The 24799-nt window shown below is 32.8% G+C and overlaps 2 protein-coding genes across 22 annotated transcripts in view; both read right to left on the bottom strand.

Annotated features, from left to right (window-relative positions):
- Positions 1-23218, bottom strand: part of LOC143912957 (trehalase-like) — a 33890-nt gene extending 10672 nt beyond the window's left edge. For 3 of the 8 annotated variants that reach the window (XM_077432427.1, XM_077432424.1, XM_077432430.1), the window contains exons 1-3: positions 11000-11133; positions 2300-3030; positions 6-256 (exon numbers count right to left, since the gene is read on the bottom strand). In XM_077432427.1, coding sequence (XP_077288553.1) covers positions 6-256; positions 2300-2514 — 466 coding nt within the window. In that variant the 5' untranslated portion in view covers positions 2515-3030; positions 11000-11133. Of the gene's footprint in view, positions 1-5; positions 257-2299; positions 3031-10999; positions 11134-23065 lie in introns of those variants that run through there. The other 5 variants (XR_013260670.1, XM_077432428.1, XM_077432426.1 and 2 more) reach the window with 4 other exon arrangements.
- Positions 23219-23783: 565 nt separating this feature from the next.
- Magi (membrane associated guanylate kinase, WW and PDZ domain containing protein magi) overlaps positions 23784-24799 on the bottom strand; it is a 28308-nt gene continuing 27292 nt past the window's right edge. For 8 of the 14 annotated variants that reach the window (XM_077433889.1, XM_077433895.1, XM_077433891.1 and 5 more), the window contains exons 22-24: positions 24575-24750; positions 24382-24501; positions 23785-24307 (exon numbers count right to left, since the gene is read on the bottom strand). In XM_077433889.1, coding sequence (XP_077290015.1) covers positions 24135-24307; positions 24382-24501; positions 24575-24750 — 469 coding nt within the window. In that variant the 3' untranslated portion in view covers positions 23785-24134. Of the gene's footprint in view, positions 24308-24381; positions 24502-24574; positions 24751-24799 lie in introns of all 14 variants that reach the window. The other 6 variants (XR_013260773.1, XR_013260776.1, XR_013260774.1 and 3 more) reach the window with 2 other exon arrangements.

Genomic DNA, 24799 nt, shown 5'->3' with positions numbered 1-24799 from the left:
TTAACCTGGTTTTTGTCTCCAATCGCTCGGTACCCAATCTTCAAATTCAGACCCCTCGGGATCGAAATTATCATTGACGAATGTTTCTATATCAGACCGTGAAGGGGTTCCGAACGTTTTGTTCATCATTAATTCGAAAATATGAAGAGTAGCCGCTGGTGGACGTTTCATTTTCATGTCAACGAACGTCTTCGAATCGCGATATATACCCGCCATTTGTATAGTGTGTACCAATGGTCCGTGACAATATATCAAACTAGAAAAATAAAAATAAAATATGTTAACATTTTACTATATTTGATACTGTAACATTTTTTAAAATCCTCTCAATTTTGAAACCAACTTGTAAATATTATATAATAAATGATTATTTTAAACAAAAATAAAAATAGAATAAAAATTCTATTTTAAAATAATCATTATGTTTCGTAAATAGATTGAGTTGACAGATATGTTTATGTAACAATGTTCGTATTGTGTATTGAACCATTTTTTGGCATTGGAGTTGACCTTGTGCTATTGCACCATTCTAATTGAAACCATTAAGCAATAGTAAATGTAAAACTGATTAGATTTATTGTTTGAGAAATTATTTATTGCAAATCTGATAAAAATACAATATAAAATTTGTCAAACGAAAGCTATCGCTAAAAAAAATATAATAATATTGTGTAAAAAAATTAAAGTATGTGTAAAAATAATTAGGAGTTCCTTGCCTCCAAAAAAGGAAACATAATTAAAATTAGTAATTTTTTAACATCTGTGTATTATATGATAATTAATATATAGATATTGAAAATTGAAAACAAAAAGTAAAAGTTAGCCAGTAGCTCAGTGGTTGCGTTAATACTAACCACCGAAAGGTTCCCGGGTTCGAGCCCTGGGTTGACCTCGATTGAAAAGAATTTATTCGGAGTATTACTGCAGTGCTACTGATCATACTTGAATATGTAACTCAAAGTCAATCGTTTCCTGTCAAATTTTGCCAATTTATCTGAATTCATTGTTAACACGGTTCCTGATCAAACTAGCAAAACCATGTATGTACATAGGGGTGACCGTGAAAAAGTGGAAAATATTCGTTTATGATGCATATGTACATATGAAAAACGGTTAGTATATACATATATGTATCAGTGGCGTGCGGTAAAACTCTCTCCCCCCCCCCCCGTCGTACATCCTCACTTAATTTGCGCGAGCAGGATACAACAGGAACAAGAGGAACAGGCTTTTCCTCCCGTATCCTGCGCGCGCACATTAAACAAGTATGACAAAAAGAGAGATAATTTCACCGCATGCCACTGATATATATTATTATTATACATAGTACCGTTTACCATGCAGCCTTTTTTTTATCTTTCGACTTAAGATCTCTCGATTTTCGATCTTTGCCTTCCGATATTTGCTTTTTCGACCTTTTCACTTTCGGTCCCGTGAGGTAGACCCACACATAGATACATATCACCACTATTTTAACACGATTTAAAATAATCTATAACTTTATATATGTACGCGTTTTATACCATAAGGGCGAAAACACACAGCGATGCACGTGACACGTGGTTTTGTTTAGATACTTTTAAACATGCGAAAAAATGGGCCATGCCTTGCACATATTCATGGAACGCCCAGCACGCACCGTCCCAAAATAACCCCCTGGAGTGTTTTCGGTAAAATTGTATCCTTGTATTTATCCTTGCTTGATAGTGATCGATAACGGGGTATCCCATATTTAAAGAAATGTACGAGAACTTGTCGACGTTCCGTGCTGTGTGTTTCGCCCTAAATGTCGCTCAGGAGTAAAACCCTTAATGGCATCATGGTAAGATATAAATATAAACTAGTAAAAACAGAACCTTTTCAGATTTCAGACTTATTTGGCATTACTTGAGCGTTTATGTATATACGGGGCCCTTCGACCCTAGGTTTCAAGCTTTTCAAAAACAAGTCTTATGATCAAATTAGAGAACCATTATATGATTCGGTGATTATTGGTTACAAAGCGCTCGCCCAAAAGTCACTAAAATCTCTATAACGGAACATCTGCAGCCGAAAAGTCCATCATACTAACGATAACTATCATACTAACAAGAACTCGAGTGCCAAATATTCCATATTCACGATTTTTATGGCAAAAAATGTCTTTTGGGCGATCGCCATGTGACTAATAATCCAATTACCTATTATATAGTATAACACACTTGGCGAGTGTAAATTAAAACTGTAGATTTACATAGCAGGCAAACAGACAAATGCATACATGTTCAACTTAATATAGTAGAAGATAATTTCAATATACCTATCACAAGTTGGTGGTAAATTGCTTCTGTCTTCAGCTGAGGCGATTGGCAGCATTGCTCCCGCCAATAACAACGGAAGTGCTACCAACAAAACGGTGTAGTTATGGCCGACCAGCGGCGCTGATTTCCGCCTCTTCGGAAATAAAATGGCATCCTTTTGATTGTTTACATTCGTGGCTTGGGAATCCATCCAGACACGATCGCAAACCGCCATTCTTTAATTTAAAATAACACTAATATCGAACTACAAACACAATACTGAAAAAACCCCCACTACTTTTATCACAACACTATAAAAAAATGATAATTTGACTAATTATTATATTTAATTAACCTAATATTAAAGCTTTTGCTAAGGCTGGGATTTTAAATGAGTACAGATTTTTTTTTGGAAAAAATCTGTATGTAAAATATCACATTTAAAGCTGGAGCACAGTTAAGTCTCTATATTACGTATGGCTATTGAGACGTTAAAATACAGATTTATATTATTATATAAGCACTTTTAATTTATGTGTTAATTTGTCACTATCGAACGATCAACTGCTGTGGCGGATCTTGATTAAGGGCGATCTTCGACAATCACGTTGGAAGATCTATCATGGTCGGATCAATGATATTCTTCATGGTGATAACACGGTGTTCAAATAAACGAAAATTTGAAATTTTGCCACAATGTCTGGCGTCAATTTAGTACTCGAGCAGAGGTGTCGCATCTGCTGTGTCCGATCTGAAACAAGCAAACAATAGTTTTACAGACGTATATAAAATATTTTCGTTATGTTAACAGGGATTTATTTTAATAGGAACAATAAAGTACTGTTTGCATCTTGGCTCGACTGAATACATGGCCTAGTTCCAAAAAATATACACACTTAATGCAAATATTTGAAATAAGGGATAAGTTGAGTATAACAAGAAGTCGTTTGATGTAACGTTCATTCGTTCGTTTTGAATGACGAATGTGAGATTTTTTTTCACACGTGAGATAATTTTAGATTAATTGGCATTGTGACAGGTAAAAATACTTATCCTACTGGCAAGTGCGAAAAGTTTTTCTATATGCCATTCGATTGGACGAGGGAGCAACGATCTGTGACATTGTTGACGAAAAAATAAACGAACAAAATAAATATTTACATAATACTATTTGGTATACATATGTATGTACCAGGGACGTCATTCGGGGGGCATGGGGGGGCACTCGCCCCCCTTATATTTAGGAATAGTATGAATTTAGAAAATATTATGAATTTAATGATAAATGAAATACTATGGATCTATGAATGCTACGTTTATTTCTTATGTCTTGGGTAGCTTAGTGGGCAATAAAATAATCGCTGCAATAAGCTACTTTGAAAAAAAGGTTAGTATATTCTGTTTTTTGAAAGGTATGCCTTGGGTAAAATTCTTAGAAATTGTTTGACCCATGGAGCGAATTGTTAAAAAGGTCCGCCTTACTTTATTTAATCTCAGAAACAGATGTGTTACTTATATTTTTCTGAATGTTCGTGTTTATTTTTTGTTTTCATGAAAGGTTTTAAATAAATATTTTACTGAATCGGTTCAATCTGAACTGATTTTATTTCTCGTATTTTTATTTGCGGACCTCCAATCTCTCACCCAAACAACGAATGAGATGGATTTAATCTTCATGTGTGATGAGCTCGGTCCAAAAAAAGTTTTAGTTATTTAATAAAATTGAGTTCTGACCAAAACCTTATCAAGTTAGTACATAAAGAATAGAAATATAAATTTTCAACTTGATAAGTTAAGGGGTGTGGAAAAACCGTGTGGTCACAACATTTTTGAATTTCTACTTCTACTTTTGAAAAAATCCTACTTCCGGTTAGTTAAATTTAATATTTTTTTTATTTTCATCACAATGATACAAGGATTATATGTACTTGAATTCTGTCGTGAAGAGCACACATATTTAAAGGGTAGAAAAAAATAGTGAGAATGAGTCAAAATCTCGAGTACGAATTTTCGCGTGATCACAAAAATTATTGATCACAAAATTTCACATGATAACAAAAAATAATTTTAAAGAATAAACGAGTTTAACAAATACCTTTTAAATCAAGACAAACAACAAAACAAAATAACATAATAATAGCGAGTTAACTTTTTTTTTCAGAGAAAAATCGACGTGTTTATACCTGACAGTGTTCTAAAGATTTTCAATATTCTATTTTTGTTGGTTTAGTGTTTTAATTCAAATTCAAAATAATACATTAAACAACGTGGATAGTCCCGTTCAAATCTAGGGGGGGCGGCTGCCCACCCTAACCCCCCCCCCCCCCAAATGACGCCCCTGCTTCCACATACATATTATATAATATACATACTTAATCATAATAAGCGCAACTGGATAAACGTCTCAAGTGATTAAAGTACGTAACCGTCGAAAATATACTATGCTTTGGTGACATTGATACAAGTATTAGCAATGTAGAACGGATGAGCGAAATTTTTACTACGCCTTCTCACTGGATGTACAATGGATTGGATCAAATCAATTCATCAACTACCCCATTGACGGACCGTCAGGACTGAACCGAACGTCAGAATCCAGGGGCGCAGCAACCATATTTTTTATGAGCTCTTCCTTAAAACACTAAAAATAATATTGAATACAAACCACCGTTTAATATCTGTAAATAAGAAAAATACTAATGGAATTTCAAAGCCCGCCATACAACCAAGTACATATGTATGTAATTTCAAACAAGAATTTCCATATTTTGTACGATAGATAGGGATTGCAATTTACCGACAAATTTCATAAACCGTAAATGATTTTTCCTACTACCGGTATATCAGTATTTACCGATAAATGAAAAAAGTTTTTTTTCCTAGTTAATTTTCCTTAAAATGTTAACCTACGTATTATAGAATGAATTATAAATAATTGAAAATCAATCTCAGGTGAATAATTTCATATAAATGCATTGAACTAAATTCGTAATAATACATATTTATATTTTATTTTAACAAATCATCGCAATTTACGCAATTTGTATCAATTTTTAATGCAGTATTATGCAATTATATGCCCGTATATGTGGCATAACGAGGAAAGACAGGAATCGGAACACGTGGGTCGTGGGTGAGAAGTTTGATAAGGGTAGTTAGTGGACATAGTGGCAAAGAAATTGAAATGGCAATGGGCGGGCCAAGTGACTGGAAGAATGGATGAAATGTGGACAAAAAATTGTTGGAATGGTACCCGAGAGAATGCAAAAGAGTAAAAGAAAGACCGCAGGGAAGATGGGTAGAAGAAATTAGGAAAGTGTTTGGGGTGAGATGGATGAGAATTGCCCAAAACAGAGACGACTGCAAGCGTGTTGCAGAGACCTTCATCCAGCAGTCGATGGTGAGCGGCTGTAGATGATGATGATGATGATGATATGGACTTCTCGATAAAATAGTTCCCAGTAATAGCCGATAAATTTTAAAATTTACCGGTATTTACCGATTGTTAAATTTTGAAGACCGGAATTGCAATTCTTAATGATAAACACAAAGAGGTTGTCAAAGAAGAATTTTTCAATTCCATATGAATTCATTTTAATAATCATAAGTTTGATTAATTGATCTCAAAATCATTACTTTTATGTAGCCAAAGAATAGTTCACTTCTATAATGTTTCTTAAAATAAAAGGTTTACGATAGTTGCTTGTACTTAATTGGAATGTTGTGTTGCAAGGTGATTCGTCATTGAATTCCGTCACAACGTATGTACTGGATTTTATTTCCGTTTCAATATTATTTTTCAGCAAATTTATTTCGAACTGATTTATATTTCAATTGTGTCAAAATATAAAATTATACGGAATCACAATAAAGTGGTATTAAAAAGATGTTTACATTGATAAAGGGACAAAAAGTTGTAAATTTTTTTTAACCAAATCTTCATTTTATCCGTTAATACCCGGAACAAATTATCATAAACGCGATAAAAATAATATTTTAATTAATTATGATTTTTAATTTTCTTCGTAAAAAGTGGCTTATCTGTCTATATGTACATATACTTCTATTGTTTAAAATTGATTGTAAGCGTATTTTTGGTGAATTTAATCAAATCAAAGAAAAAAACATATTTGTCATACCGAAGGTTGTTTATACGACCGCTTGAAACGTCTCACCACTTTATAAATTTGAATTATAAAGAAAATGTGTAACGAATTGTACAAAGTGAGTAATGTACATATGTACTGCCTTGGAATCGCAAGTCTGTTCCGGTCGCGAACTAGGAAATCTCACATCAACCCGCCACCAGCTATTTAGTTCCTATTTATCATACACCACTAAATTGCATTGTGTTGCGATTGTGTGGAACATTTATTCGCAACACAAACGCGAATGTGAATAAGGGTCATTAGATAGACGGACAGATCCCATGAGAACCTTGAGAAGACGCGACGAGCGCACGAACAGCTCGAAAAAACCATAATATCGGAACACGAGACATTCGGATCGAACTCTGCTGGTCAAACCGATGCAACAATTGTCGATATCAGCGTGTAAACAAATGCGGAATATCCTATAAACACGAAATTTACAATAACAGGAAACGCTCTAGCAAAACTAAGCTACTTCGTCGCCATAAGCGCACCGGTGCGCGCTCCTTCGTATTTAAGGGTATGCCTCGAAATTAATTTTGGAATTTTCAGTGACATCTAAACATATCCTGTGATACTAATGAAATTGAAAAAAGTCAATAATTTTCTTTACGCGTGGCTATCAAGTGGTCAAATAGGTTACTTGTCTTTAGAATTCTTCAAACATTTTTTAAATACATACTACTATTTATACTATTCGCCCTGTCACAAAAGAATTAATACCTATCATTGATTCAATTACAAACACATAAGTATATAAGAAACGTTCTGAAAATGAGATACTATACGATTCGTCCTGTTGCAAAAGAATTAATACCTATCATTGATTCGATTACAAGTACATGTACTTAAGTATATAAGAAACCTTCTGAAAATGAGATGAAGATATCCGAAATATGCTTTATTAATAATATTTAAGCTTTTGTTTGATCAAATTTTAGACCGAAATATCTAACTAAAGGTGCAGACACACATAGGGGCGAAAACACACCGAGTGGTATGGTACGTCACGTCCCTAGCTTATTCCGTGATCGTAAAGAGTGGGTGTTCCCCAAACCGAATTCGGCTGTAGTTGCACGTGCAGAATGTATATGTTTAGGAGGTCGCACGTGTATGCATATCCATATGCAACTGATAAGTTACTCCTACATTTCTTCAAATATGGGATTCACTGTTATCGATCACTGTCAAGCAAGGATAAAATATCACCAAAAACACTCTAGGGGGTGATTTTTGGTACTGTGTACCATGTATGTACATATATGGGCTAGGAGTGCTGCTTTTTTTTCGCATGTTTAAAATTATCTAAAAAAAAAACACGTACCACTCAGTGTGTTTTCGCCTAATTGTACGCGGTACGTGTTTTTATTAGATAGTTTTGCACATGCAAAAAATCGCTGACATTTTTAGTCTGTGCCATCATGATCTTCCTACAAATCACTCCTGGAGTGTGTTCGGTGATATTTTACCCTTGTATTGACATAGGTTTGACAGTGATCGATAACGGTGATTCTTATATTTCAAGAAATGTAGGAGAAACTTGTCGAAATAATGAGAAATAATTATCAATGACCCGGTTAAAAGCCCTTCCTAGTTATAAACCACGAGCACTGACATGCCGTACTATTCAGTGTGTTTGCACCTTAGGGCACACAGAAAGGCACGCGGCACGTGTAAAAAAATGCTAGCACGCATAATCTATGCTATGGCACCCAAGCCCAAAACCCTTGTATCGACAGATTTGACGGTATTAATGATTCATATATTTGAAGAAGTGAAGGAGAGACTTATCGAAAAAAAAACCATACAGACTTTTCACCACAGGAGGCTAAGAACGTGCCCGTATCGTACAGTTCGGTGGCAAATCTTACATAAATCATAATAATGTCCCAAAATCCTTTATAAAAAAATCGGGAGTTGATTATATTAAATTTAAAGTTAAACTTACATACATAAAATATTGTTTTATATTATTATGGATCGAGTAGAATTTCATTGAACTAAAAGTACACTACCATCTATGTATGTGTGCTTCCAGTATGCTTTAACGCGATAGAAAGAGAAGCCACATTTGCAATACTCGTCATATATGTATGTATGTATGACGAAAAGAGTATAATTTTAACCAATTGTTATGTACCAGAACATCAATAGCTGCTCGAGTAAAACGAAGATAAAGAATAACATATAAAAAGTTGTACTTTTGTACTTTATCACAAGTAAATGACCAAAAGATCAAAATCCAAAAATCTATTCAATTATTTTTTTGCACAAGAAAATAAGTGTATGTGCATATTTTTTGGATCATGTTAATTCGGCAAAAACATCAGTGGACGTTAAAATTTCACACACAATTGCACATAATTTTATGCAAATCCGTGTAAAATAATTGCCTGTCTAAGCACGCGTAAACGCTTATCGCGAATCATATAGATAAGGTGCACCAACGTTAATACTAATGCATGATTAGTTAATAACTTAATATTATATTTAAACTGTTGTTATTATTACTATCGCGAAACGAAACCGCATTTGAAAGTTGCTTTGTTATACATATGTAGGTATATGTATGTATGTATGTACATATACATACCTTCGTGTAAAAATGCATGCAATTTTTTTTTTCAAATAAAATTTGACCCAACAAAAAATGTTGCTACATACCAGTTTACCGAATGGAGAATGTAAGGACTTTCACCGCTAAATTTCGCAATTAAACGAATCATAAATAATAAATTGATACGACTTGAACGATAGGTAATAAAAAATAACCAATCGACTTCAATTGGCATATAAAGATCAGTCGATCTAAAAAAGGTCGATGTTGCACGTTCAGCAAATTAAACTTTATATAAATAAAAGTAGCATATTGATTCATTTTTTTCTTTTATTAGAAGCGAATATTGAGATTACAATCAGACCAAAGCTGGATTGAGCAGTTAAAGTTGGGAGCTCTATTTTGTCTCCAAATAGTCAATTTTGAATTTGGCCAAAAGTTCAAGTTGACTAATTTTTTTAACACTAACCAATAAAAACTTATCTACAGCGTATTTAATTTACGTTAAATAAAAAATAATGTTAACATTTAAATTATTTCTGATAATTCAATATTAATAATTTATTAAAGTTACGGGTTAAATTTATTAAGTGTAAGTTGCAAGTGCGTGTTGATCATTTAAATAAAATCCTTGTCTAATATAAAAAAAAAATTATTATCAATGCAAAAATATGGTAAATGAAATATAAAAACAATAGAAGTCAGATTTTATATTTTTAAATTTGAACTTTTGTTTTAGTTCATTGAATTAGGTTATAAGCAACAAATTCATAATAATAATAAAAAATCAAGTTAAGGGGAAATTAAATGAATTAAATTAAATAAAGTTTCTAATTAATAAATTCTAAATTTCTTATTTACTATTAAAAACGCAATGAATTAATAACGTGTTATTAAAAAAAATATGTCGTCTGCTGATCACTTTTTAAGCATTCCTTCTCAAAATTTCCAGCGCCGCTGGAATTTTATAACAACTTCGCTGAATTTTATGTATAATATAAGGTGACCATCCGTACTGATTTTACCAGTACAGTACTGATTTTTTGGGTATCTGTCCAGGTAAATCGTGAAATAAAACTAGTACACTTTCTTAACCAATAGTATCTAATAGATGTATAAAAATATACAAATTCTTCAGTAAAAATAATATCTCCTACAAAAATATTTGAAAATTGATCGAATACCGTTTCCGGTTAATGCACCTGTCGACGGACTTTTTTCTTCGCAATTGAATATTGAAACTTAAAAATATTTGTTAGTCACTAAATATAATTTTAACCAATCTTGTCTTCATTCATAAATGTGCGTCCATGATTTTTTGTTCGTTTTTAATAGTAGGTACTGAGCAACAAAAAATCACGTTTTTAAGTTACCAGAGCGCAGACTAATCAATCTTTTCTAAGTTTACCCAATAAATTCGAATATGACAATGATTTTTGTCGGTTTCCTTTTGTTTATGAGATATAAGCGTTTAAAAAAAATGCGCGTTTTTTACAGTTTTCTGGATTTTGCAGTCTATAACTCAAAATCTAGTATTATTGTGCTAAAAGTGAGAATTGGAATCAATAGTCAGATGTTTTTTCCATTGATTATGATTTTTATTTTTTAAATACTTATGATTAACGACATATCTAGCGAATTTTACAAGTCAAAAATCTCCGGTTTTATATTAGAAGTTTAATTATTCAGTATTATATTTCACGGCGTTTATAAGGCGAAGTTTTTAGAAATATATCTTTTTGGATAAAAGTCCATGTTTTAAATTTGAAAATAATGGTCACCTTCGAGTGAGCCTCTCGACAACGTTCTGCAAGCAATATTATAATTCGACATTTCCATTGGCAGCGACCGAGCGCTGACGTAGGATTGTTAAAGAATATAAACACAATGATAACAGCATTGCACAATTGCAAAGTTTAACAGCACACAAAAAAAATGAAGATGGCAAAAGACGATGACGAAATCATACACACGCACTAATTAATCTGTCGCAGACGACAATGCTAATTTACCTTGCTGGGTTTCTCCGTGTGAAACGACAGTTAGCGCAATATTTAAATATGTGTATAATATTGTACACGTGAGATAGTGTTTGCGCCCGCGCAACTAAAACCTGACCGCTCCCGAGCACGGACGCCGCTGTACTGACGTTACTCAAAACCGCATTTGTACATTCAGATTCATCTTGGTTTGCAGGGGGCAACAACCATTCGGTTCAGACAGGATCTCGGAGTGACTTTCACCATATTTGTCCGTGGGCTAATTACAAAATGTCGCCCCTATTTTAATATCTTAAGAGCTTACCGTATCGCGCCACTAGGCGGCGCTACTTTCTATGGTGAAAATTTGACGTTAGAAACTGCACGGTGGCGTCACTCATAATGCAAAAGAAAGTCAATGCATTCTTTTCGATTTGACATTGTAAAAATAATTTATATTCAAATAGAGTTTACATAGGAATTTTAAGTAAATGTGTAATTACTAATTTATTACATTTAAGATTTCGTTAGTATTTATTGTACTAGTGGGTGAATATCTAAAATCTAAATATCTTAAAGGGAAATTAGAAAAAATAGAAAACTGCCCAAATATTGCTCAAAACTGCTTAAATCTCGTATAAAGAAGCATTTGTTGAGCAATATTTGGGCTGTTTTCTGTACGGCAATTTTCCTGTTCGACGAACTTTCATGCGACAGGAAATCCAAGCGAGCGATTTTCGTAGCGGCTGTTATCCTGGTAGCGATTCACATTTGGGATGTAACCCGTTTACCGTACTAGTGACCCGATGAAATATCATCGCATGGGTGTTGGCATATTAAGTTATTAAATAAAAAAAAATTAAATAAATGTGTTCGATCCGCACGCGGTCGAATTTTTTTCATATCTTTTAATATATTTAATTTAATATTTATATTTAATTGTTTAATATGAAAAAATATGGCAAAAATTACCTTCTTATATACATACATATAAATAATAGAAAAATTAATTAATTAAAAAAAATTCAATAGATGGAAGTAAACGTTCAGAGACTTCTATTTGCCTAGAGGAAACATTGGTGGCAAATAGTATATATAGAATTTTTTTCTTTTTTATTATATCATATACGTTTTGTTGGCAGTGGTTTAGCTCTGACGTACATATGTATGTCGAATCAAAACGACTATTATAGTACGGCGAGAGTTATCTCAGACAGACACACCGACTAGCGATATTATATACATATATGATGATGTACATATGTTGTGTTTGAGGCGTTGTGCAATTGGAATGCCGTTGGAGTCAGCAATCAGATCAGATTTAAGGAAAAATAAACAATATTATAATTATAAAGGATGGCGTTTGGACGATGCTTTTTGTAAAAAAAAATACGGTTCACTATTGTCAATTACTATTGTGAACCATGCTTTTTTCGCTTTGTCAACTAATGGAGAAGTCTATTGTTATTTAAAGAGCACTAAGCCAACGCCGAAGTCTAATTATAACAAAGAACTACATGTGTATGTATATATATAGTAAAAACATTCCTTCCAAAAGCGCAAGATTTCAATTTAACTAAACATTGTGGATGGTAATTAGGGCACAAATGAAAAATATCTCTCAAAAGCCGAACTGGGAAATTTCTATAAAAAAATTTGTTTAATATCTGAAATGATATATAATTTAATTTATAATCTGAAATAATTCAAAAAATATAGTTTTAACAAGAAGGGAAAGACATTTTGATTGTAATAATTATGAGTACTAAATCAATGGACTTCTAATATTAGCGTTGAATATGTTCCGTGCGGATCAAAATTCACCCACTGACTAATTAAAAAATAAAGTAAAAATGGTGCATGTGCCAAGGACATGTTAGGTTAATAGTGGAAAAAGAGAACGTTGTTTATTATATTTCCGCTAGATTTTTAGATATAATTGAATTTATATAATGTGTTACCAATTGGCAACCTACTCCACCCCAAAAGGATACCGCTCTAAAGGATAACGCTACAAAATCAGTCATAAGTAAAATTCGTAAACATCATCTTCTTCAAGCCCGATTCAGGCTTCAATATTTTCTCAATTTCGAATAGTCTGTCGGAATTCTACCCGACTTCTTGGAGCATAATATTATATACAGTCCTAAGTAGCTAATTTTTCTTTGGGCAGTAAAATTATTTTCAATAATTTTCTTTTTATTCTTAATTGTCTCTCGTTCAGTTTAGAAGATGCAGTGCCGGTTTTAGGGGGATGGGGCTGGGTCAGGCGGCGCCCGAGGGCGCCGAGTATGTTAGGGTGCCACTTAATGCACCGAAGGCGATTCAAAATTTAAAATTAGAGCGCCGAAAGTGCTACAAAATTTTAGATCAGAACGCTAAAAGCGGCTCTACATTCTAAGTTCAAACATTATTTTTAACTCCACCTTCTACCGGTCCCAAGCCCGGAAAAAGGAGGATGATAACCCATTTTTAAAAAATTTTCTAGGGGCGCTTAGAAAAAAATTGATGCGGATCATTCCTCGATAACACTAAAACTTGATTGCTCAAATTCTTCTTCATTCTTCTCAACTTTAAACATCCACGGTTCACTTCTGTATAAGAGATAAGAGATATAAAAAATGACTTCTTAAACGAAGACCATGTGAAACGTAAAGGAGGTTTGTAATAAAAGAACCGACCGATATCATACGGAGTCGCAATATCAACATCTCCATCTCCATGCATAATTCAGATGGCTATCGAGAGGAAAAAAATTCGGGCCGTAATGATTGTAGATTTAATGGCAATTTTGCCTAGCTCGTGTGCCAATTGTTCGTTTAGTTGACCCAGGTGACATTGCTGCACTACTGGGTGGGTGTGTGCTTTGCGTAATTTTGTAGAGCAACAAACCGCTGACGAACGCTCGGAAATGATTGATACGACTGGCGACAGTTCACCTGTCACGTACCCGAAGTAATTCAATTCAATTGAATTGTGCAAACTCACCCAATTCGCACTTTTACATCACCCAATGAAAATCAAACATGAGCTGGCAGAAAGGCGAAAATTACACCATTCTAGTGTAAAAACATTCAAACCGATTCGTCTAAAACCTAAAATAAATAATAAAAAAACATCGGTTCAACGAATGTACATGTTTCTTACCACGTCTGCCAAGGTGGTCACGTGTACACATGTGACATACACCCACCAGAGCGTACAAGTGCACTCTTCTAATTTTAGCATTCGCATTTATAAAATTGTCTGTGATATGGGATCGGTCACGAACGTTGAAACGCAGCTGTCTTCCATGATAACGACCCTGATGATAGGGGAATACGACGTGTTTCCTTACACACCATACATACATACATATATGAAGAGGAATGAGTATTCTTGGATTCAAGTTCAGATTCACACTTGAAAAAGAGCCAGAGATAGACCAATGGATATCGTCATAATGACCCTAAGATAAAATTAAAACTTGTCGCAATTTAGAAACAGTGATACAACGGTACAATAAAAAATAAGGAAATATCAAAAGATGACAATTTCACATTCAGAGACACTAATATCATAGTAGTGTCCCTGAATGTGAAATTGTCATATTAGTAATATATAAAGGGCAGCGAGTCGCGGATTCTTTTGCAAATAACAATAGACCTTATAATAACAATTAGTGTTCAACGCAAGAGAGAAAAAAAGCATGGTTATTCTAAGAAATTAACAATACAGAACCATTTTTTGTGCGAAAAAAATCCATCCACCGTCGAAGACTACTAATATGTATGTATATGTACATAATATTGATATCAGTGCAGTGAAAATCTCTCTCTGTTTTAATCGCACATCTTTACTTGCGTGTGCGCGAGTAGGATACAAACGGACTAGGTGACGTCATACCGAGTCCCCTCGTATCCTGCTCTCGCACACGTAAGTAAGGCCGGACGATAAAAACAAGTAGATTTCCACGACATGTCATTAGTACATTTGTATGTACATGTATAACATGGATGTAAGAGTATTCATAGAAATTGATCTACTAAACATTTTAAATTTAGCCGATTCCTTCAGTAGATCTGGAAGATTAAAAGCCCAGTAGGATTACCCAGAAAGTGTTAGGAGAGACCGATATGTGAAGGTTTGGTACTCCAATGGGAGCAGACTACATATGTAAGTCGAACAATATATTGGTACATATGTACTATGTATGTAGGTGTACATACACCCGAAGGAATCTGATTTATGAATTTGGTGTCTAAAATCAACCAGTTGAATATATAATACCTACATTATGAAAGAAAGAAATCAGAAGATAATTTTAATCATTTGTGAGAAATTAAGGGGGGGTGGTGCGTATCACTCAGAAATTAAACCTATTATAAAACAAATACGGACGTATTCTGAACACATACTAAAGTGATTTCAAAATTGCACACGTACATACCAGTGGCTAATCTACCTGTTTTTGTCGCACAGCCTTACTTACGTGTGCGCGAAAAGGATACAAGGGGACTCGGTATGACGTCACGTAGTCCTCTGGTAACCTACTCGCGCTCACTTGTGCGAAAAAAACAAGGAGAATTTCACCGCACGCCACTGATATGTAAGTAAGATGATTGAGAGAGAAAGAGAAGAGAAATGTTCGCAATCATAGAGTGTACTGTTGTGATTCCTTCGGTACTCATTTGAATCAATTTTCATTTAAGCTGCACAGTAAAACAGAGGTCATACTGGACATTGGTTTAAATATGCACACATTGCAAATTCTCAAGAACTTATTATAAGCTTAAAAGCATACCCATTTAGTTTCGGTTAAGGCATGTTTTCCACGCCAGTTTAATGTTTGTCGACAGTGCCAAAAATTGCGCAAATGTATAAAAACGCTTAATGTGTCGTTTTCAACTGTAAAATGTGTACATTGAACATATGAACATCGCAGGGGCTTCATAACAAAAATAAAATGCATTCTAAAATAATGCACCGACTACTAAAATTGTTTTGTGACGCGTTTGGCGATGTACATACTTACATATATATTATATTATACAAATCTATATATGTATGTATGTATGTATGTATGTACCTGCGCATATTAGTTCAATTATTTTATTCTAAAGATGCTTAATGTAATACAAACATTATCAATGGGGATATTCGTCGGATACATGTTATTTTCATTCATACAAAAGAAAAATTTCACACAATTGACATCGAGTGCACACTATAAAATGTTGTCTCGACATTCATTGGCAATGCTTTATAAATGCGATGCCAAATGATTTAGCAATAATTTATCGGACAAAGACAGTACACTAAATTAGAAGACTCGAGCTCAATTTTGCACAAACGAAATCGAAAGCTGGTTTAACTTTGACTAAGCTTACGAGAGAAAAATATGTATTTCGTCGAATTTATATAACTCTACAGCATTGTGATTATATATGAAGATATTTTGAAAAGAGGAAAACAAGATAAAAGATAAACCTTTTTTTATAATTGAATTTTGTAGGCAACTAATTAAAATACAAAATTAAACCTGCCAGCATTGACGATACAAGTCTTAACCCTTTGAATGCTGACCGACGCCGATCGGCGTTTTACCAACAAGTTCATCAGCCTAAAATACGCATATCGGAGTTTGTTTTTTGACTGTGTAACAATATATAACAAAATAAATGTATATAAAAAAACCTAATTGATAAATCACCAATTCTCTCCGTAAAATTTGATCATGAGTGTGGCAAAGTGCTCAATCTGCCTTAACGAGAGAGGGGCGAAAAGGGAAAAAAACGATCAGAACAGTGTGGACAAATGCGAAGGTGTGAACGATAGACGTCACCGTGAACGAAGATGCAGTATTTTCAAACGTGTCTATTACGATTATTTTTCACCATCGTAATGGCGGACGTCATTTCCACTTATATTTATGACCAATCCGAGCAAAATGACAAAATTTGAAAACGATCGGATAAGAACCCAAACTTCGTCACACGAAAAAATCGTTCCCGAACTAAGAAGAGGTTAGTAATAATAATTAGTAATAAAAATAAACAAGAATACTACCCGCTAAGCCTTTCCAGGTATCATTGAAAAAAAAATGCATTGAACATGGGTCATGTCATCCGTGTCAATGTTTATAAAGACTGGTAGACATCGGAATTTCTGAATTTATAACCATAGCAGAATTTATCCTTGGAAATCGCTAACTGCTGAGTATTTTTGATTGTGGCTTGGCATTTAGATTGTGAGCATTACATTTTAACATCAATGAAGAAGATGGAACTAGTTTTGGAAAAATACACATTCATTAATAGACTTATTTTGTTCATTTTATTTTGTTGCAAGATATATTAGAGAGTCTAAACACACCTTTACAAAACTCGAAATCCTCGAAGGTAGTTATCTAGGGTGGTGATACAATTAGCTACAATTTTTATACCTGCTTTCTATTGGATTTCTAAATAATTCTAGTTGGAAATGTTGGCGAAATCTTCAGCGTGGCGGGCTCTCAACAGAAAAGACGTCAGCAGTGAAAGGGTTAACAACGACAAAAAAAAAATTGGAGAAATGAGAAAAATTTGTTGTCTTGAATAAATATCTTTTAAAAACGTAGGAAGGATCTGTCGTGGGCGACATTATCTCCATATTTAATTCAAGCTTATTTCTACAATGTCTGGTTTAGTAATGATACAGAAAATGCAAAGATTTTCCAGAGTTGAAATCTTTACGGTTTATCAAATCTGAAACCGAACTTGAAATAAACTTTTTTATCAAAAATTGGCGACGAAATGATTTATTGATTTTGCCAACTAGATACAATCATAATCACAATGCCGTGTTAACAGTGACGTCAATATTACGGATAATATCAAAGTTTGTACATATATATTGAAATTTACAAAAAAATGGAATTGCGACTTTGGCCGTCATTGCAATTTTTTTTTGTGCAAAAAACTTAGAAGTGTAAAAGATAAAACTTCGATGTTATATGTATATATTACTTAAAAATATATGACGTATTTTTTTCTAAAATATATGATTCTCCGATTTTCGAATTACTTTTGAAAAATGAATGTAATCTATTGAAGAGCTCTTGAAATAGTCAAAATGGAATATCAAACATTGCCAACCCGATTAAACAACACTTACCAAAGAAATGTTGTGGCGTCATTATCACTTTCAATATCCATATTGAAAACAACTAGCGAAACGTTTTTAAAATCGGCTTAACAAAATAGATTCAACACAAAAAAGAACAGTAATACCAACCTTGTGATTGAATGAGGTCCACCACCAAAAAGGGGGATAGAATAAGATGAAGAAATTATCCCTTTGGGTGCCGTTTTCTATGGATCTCAACTGCAGCAAATTGACAACGAGCTTATTTGCACAACGAACAGAAATAAATAGCGCAACGGCGCTCGTCGCGATTAGAAAAGATGGTGTCGCAATGCAACCAGTTATGGCCGATGGCGAGCCCCTTCAACTCGCAACGCCATTGGTCGAAACGGATCGCGCCTCCATGACGTCACGACACGCCGTCCACGCACGCATATTCAAATATTACAATTATTTTGCACACTGACCGAGTGTCGTGTGTCATGTCATATGTCACGTCACACGTGCCACCACACTGGAATCTTTATATATGAACAATATTTACATTTCATACAGACATACCTTATGAGGTAAATTCGATGGAAAAAGTACTGGTGCAAACATTTAACCTTCACACGTACATATTGACTTTGAACTTTTCTATGAAAAGAAAATTTTCTGTTCTAAGAACATAAACTGTACATTTGTGAAATGCATTTTATCCAATTTACCGAACTATGTATTTATATTCACATGTTTTTGCGATTGGTCATAAATATAATAATATATATACATATATAATATCACTATTCTGTGTCTGTGTATCTGTGATTACGCTCGCTTTACTATAATATGTAGTTGTTTCGATTCGACATACAAATATACGTCACAGCTAAAACATTGCCAACAAAATGTACGAATATAATTAATTAATTAATTTTTCTATTGGTGTTTTATAATGTTTATATGTAGGTAGGTAGTTTTTACCATTTTTTTTTTCATATTAAACATAGATATTAAATTAAATATGTTTAAAAAGAATTTGAAAAAAAAATCGACCACGTGCAGATCGAACACAGGACCAACTAATTTTTTTTATTTAATAACTTAATATTCCAACAGCCATGCGATGATATTTCATCGGGTACAACTCTAGCAATATATATAAAAACGGACGCGATGTATGTGGAGGACGCGCAGACAAGTATGGCGATTACAAAAAAACAAATTTTAGAATACCAGGAGTACCTATACGTTATGCATAGGGATGTGGCGTGACGACTGATCGTGTTGAGGAAGCAGGGGGAGGGTGTGGAGCGCCTGACATGTGCTCCTGATATTGAGCGCCGAGCGAGGGGTGACGTGTGCGTCAGATGTGCTTAAGCATGCCTGGGAACGTACACACAACACACATCCACGAAGACACACACACACATTCATCATTTCGAATGGGTGAACGGGTTGGATCGGCGAGCGTGTAATGCGCACACTCAACTTTTTACTATGAATACGTGAGCGCGCCTATAAACTACCTTACATTATATATAACATATAAATTTATTTTAATTCGTGTATCAATTCCTTTCCGAAAACACCCGTTGAAATCAACGGGAATAACACTAGTGTATTTATAATAACTTACAAAAATTGTAATAAATGCAAACGATAAATTATGATTTGAATATGCAAACTTCACATCTGATCTGAAAGGTCATGTGCTTGTGTAATTTAATGCTATAATTTTATGGGTGCATTAAATTTGCGTATGGCAACGATTTTAAAGTTTATTGTTAATTGTTTATTGGTTTCAAAATTGTGTTGCAATTTTTTAAACATTTAAGGGTTAAAAAATAAAAAATACGACCGACCGGCACAATTGATTTGAGCCTTTCACTCAAAAAATGCTCTACAGATCGATAGTGAAGTACTTTATTAGTGACCTTTAACAAACAAGGAATTTAATAATTGTCAAAAATTTCAAGGACTGGTTTATTTTGGTGATTGTTCAATTATAAAATGCCATTCTCAATCACCATTCCTTACTACACTCATTTCCGCTTTACACCAATTTAAATTGGAAAATATTTATGTCATAAGCCTTCATATTTTTATTCATAACAGTACATTCACTTATAACTTTGAACTTAAATGAGATGTGATGACTTTAGAATAAATTAGATAAGTGATCAGGTGTGCGAATTTACAACAATGGGTTGGTCCACATATGAGAAACACATCACTATATGTAATAATTTGGCTGTTGTACAGTTATCGCAAGGCAACGGTGTGTCGACTGATGCAATCGCATGCAACGTCATTCCTGCAAATCCACTGCAATTATGACGCACCGATTGGAAAACGATACGTAGACCTAATTTGTGGAAATCAATCTTTATCTAAGATAAAGATCTGGAATCGAGTGAATAAATATCAATTCATCATAACAAAAAAAATATCAAGTAAATTTTTATAAATAATTTTTTTTCAAATCAAAATTTTCCGTAGTTCAGATATACTACAGTTCATGGTACAATCCTTTTACTACAATGTTTCGTATTCCAGCTTCGGACTCAGCTCCAAAGTCTTGGAGATTCATAAGTACTAAACCTAACCCAAAACAGTAAAAATTAAGTTAATATCTCCACTTTATCAGTGATTACACTGAACAACAAAAAAAACTAGTTCGAATATTCGCATGATCACAAAACTTCATCTATTGTTTCTACGTACATAGATAAAGTAAAAATACCAGAGCGGAGACTAGTCAATCTTACTAAGTTTGAATTTTAAAAAAGTTAGGTCGAAAACACACAGCACGGAACGTGGCACGTGGAACGTCGACAAGTTCTGCTACACTTCTTCAAATATGGGATACACCGCTATCGATCATTGTCCAGCAAGGATAAATACAAAGATACAATTTTATCGAAAACGCTCCAGGGGGTCATTTTGGGACAGTGCGTGCTGGGTGTTCCAAGAATATGTGCAAGGCACGGCCCATTTTTTTTGCACCTTTAAAATTATCTAAAAAAACCATGTGCAACGTTCATCGCGGTGTGTTTTCACCCTTAATCGTTTGTGCTAGTACGATTAGATAAAAAAAATATTAAGATAAAAAACCAATCCTTATAAACGCGGTGATATAAAAAACTGGCCAAATAAATACATAAACAGCACAGGGAAAAATGTATAAAAGATTTTAAGATTCACTAGATAATTTATTATAGATAAGTATTTAAAAAAAATAGAAAACACATTAAATAAAATAAAACATCTGACTATTGATTAGCTAACTTTGAGAACAACAATGCTTAATTTTGAGTCACAGTTTTTCTGTAACAATTGCGCATTTTTCTAAACGCACATATCTCATAAACAAGAGTAAACAAATAAAAATCATTATCAGTTTTACTAGTGAAAAAACAAAAACTTTTAGTGCTGAAATTATTGAATTAAATTTATAAAAAATTGAATTGAAAATCAAAACTATTTTTGCCATAATCAATTCCTGGTGGTGCTAAAAATATATTCCGAATAATAAGTATGGTGATGAAATTTTTCGATCAAATAAATAAGAAAATAAATCATACAACTATTGATCAAATATCGTGAATAATATGTAAATACAAATTTGCTTTGCCAATAAGGCAAAATTGAGGAATTCTCACTAAGACAAAATAAATGATCAAACATCAGCATGCTAGTTCAAGAACACTTATTTTTATTAAAAAAAAACCGTATATGTATGTATGTATGTATGTATATTGTTGTATCTGCAAAAATGATATTTCTTAATGAGAAATACAATATCATATGCAATACCTAGATTGGACTAGATTACAGAGTTCATTATCCAGCAATTCATAGTTAAATGCAAATATGGTTTGATGTGATAAACGAATAAACAAATATAGCATTTAATCGCTACGAGACAAAACATCTGTGCGATAATAAATTCACACACGTGACGTAGTAATAAAAATAAAAGCAAAACAGATTATAATTAATAACCATTATGCACGTGCATTACAAAAAGCTGAATATATTTCGATTGTATTTTTAGATGAAGCGAATGGTTTTTCCATTTTATTCTTTTTATTTATTGTTAGAATAAAATCTAACATTTGAAAAGATTTAAATGTGACAATACTTGGCGGGGCGTGTTAAAGAGATAATAAGGAAATATGTAGTTAAAACACAAAACATCCATAGAATACACAAAGAAGTAATGGCTTGTATTATTGTAAACAATCGTGCAGTGCAGCATGTTGAATGTGAAACGTTGCAACATTGAACTTGTCACACGGCATATTTACACACATAAGTGCATTTTATTAGCGCAACGCGTCATAAAAACGGTGCAAAATTAATTTATTTCACTGATACGGTTACAATGCCAGCAAAATTTTTCACGGTACTTTCATTACAATGCTCCTGTTGTGCGGTGAATTTGAAAAATTCCATTTACCTGTTAAATATGCATGTGTACATATTTAGGATGTGTTTTATGTCGATGGGAAAATAAATTATAATCAAAACGTAATTTCATTGTTCGGTCGCTGATGTGAACAATTTTGTATTATTTCGCTTTTATACCGGATGTAACATATTTATCAGCACACAAAAATATTTATGATCAAGCAGATGTGTAAATATTCTAAACATTAGTATGTATGTGTTACAATAACATGTCTTGAAAATAAATATGTATATTTTATTACATAAAAAAGTTTGAATGGATATTAAGTTTTTATGCATATGTACGTACTGAGGTTTTTTATATGAAAATATATTTATTTAAATTATAATAAAAAAAAAATTGTTGTTTAAGTTTACAAGTTACATACATTCGATATAATTTAAATAAGAATGTAAAATAATTAAATTATATAATAAAATATTTTTGCTAATTTACATACAATATGATTTTTTTTTAAACAAAAAAAATATTTACTTAAATATTTTTTGTAAAAAAAATAAAATACGTATATTATAAATAAATAATAAAAACAATACCTCGACTTAAAAAAGTATGCTTGAGAAAAGTTGAAGATGATCATTTTAACAAATAAACTATTCAGATCAGACAAGTGCAAATCAACAATTCAACTGAACTGTCAAACTGACCGCTGTTCGTCTATTTTTCTCTATGTTTAGGTATTTGAACCTAATAACGAAACGAATGGCCATGACTTACCCATCAAATATGTGTTTGACAGATTTTCAATAGAATGGGGGGGGGGGGGCACTGTAATTAAACTCATTATATTTCATATATAATTTATTTTTTACACTTAATATTGCTTCCACATTTGTATATCGTACTATTATATACTAAAACATAAAAATTAAAGGGAATAACAATAACAATTTCGCCCTAAAAATAATTGAAATGGGATTTTTATGTTAAGGCACAAATATTGACAGTCTTGTGGTAAATTACACTAAAAATATTATACATAAAATAGAAATACAATTGTAATATTAAGTTACCAACTACAACAGTAAAACGTTGAATAAACCATATGAATATTTAATGGTATGGTCCTGTTTATAAATAAGTATATATGTATATATAATAATTGTAATACAGTTAAATAAATTAAAAATAACTAAAACACGATATAAAATAAATATAGCTTATTTTAAATTATGCATACATGCTAAGCTACTTTTGTATATTTTGATTATGTGTGTTGCAAATGTTTTCTATTTTTTTTTTTTTTTTTTTTCTTAAAATACGGCAAGGTATCATTTATTATTCAGGTTTCATGAATTTGAGTGTAGTTGCGTTTGGTCCCTCTCTTTTTATACATTAAAATTTACAAATAATCTAAGTAAATATAAATAATACAGAAGTCCAAATGTTAAAACAATGTTCGTATTATAAACTGCATATTTCGCAAGAAAAACAGTAGGTATTGCACAATATTTATCATCCATTCTCAATGGTAATTTACACGAGTCCTTATGTAAAAAACCATGAGCAGAAATTATCCTGGACAAGAAATTTTGGGATGTGACACTTTATACAAAAAGTTGATATTTTAATGTGCGAAATTTTGAATTCGCATATTCACTAGTTTCAATGGGCTGTGCTTTGAATAGTCAATGTAACACTATATCCACTATGCTTAATCAGGGTAACTATGTCACCGTGTGACAAATTTCTAATGGGTGTGTGATTTATCGCAAGTATCGTATCTCCGACGTGTAAGAGTCCGCAACGAGCAGCCGGAGATCCTGTGATTAGTTGTCCTGTAATAAAAAAATAAATTATATTTTAGAATCCTTCAAATAATATGAATATCAAAAAGAAATATTAAACTTGCCTATTGTGCTAGTAGCTTTGTTAGTGGATGATATTATTACAAATCCAAAACCTTCATTTTCACTTCTTTGTACTACAACGTCATATGGAACACCACCGGTTCCAACATTACCATACTGACCTAAAATAATGTATTTTTGAAGATGCTACATAGAAATATTTGGAATTGTTTTAATATTTGTAAATAAAGTTACCAATATCTCCTAAACCTTGTTCTCCATATCCCAGATTAGATGAGGAATACGGTGCTTGAACAGTCTTCATATAATTTGTGATAGGTAAACGATAACCTGGACTATTTTGACTGTAATAGTTGGGATATGGAGAATTTCCATCAGTTTGATCGTAATTTACATTTGATAATGACACTCTAAAAATTTCAAATCAAATAATATGTAGTAATATTGTAAAGTAAAAAG

This window comes from Arctopsyche grandis, chromosome 6 (assembly GCF_051622035.1).
Source record: "Arctopsyche grandis isolate Sample6627 chromosome 6, ASM5162203v2, whole genome shotgun sequence".
NCBI classification, from domain to species: Eukaryota; Metazoa; Arthropoda; class Insecta; order Trichoptera; family Hydropsychidae; genus Arctopsyche; species Arctopsyche grandis.
The sequence above is the reverse complement of the archived record's forward strand: the minus strand, read 5'-3'. Positions and strand labels throughout refer to the sequence as shown.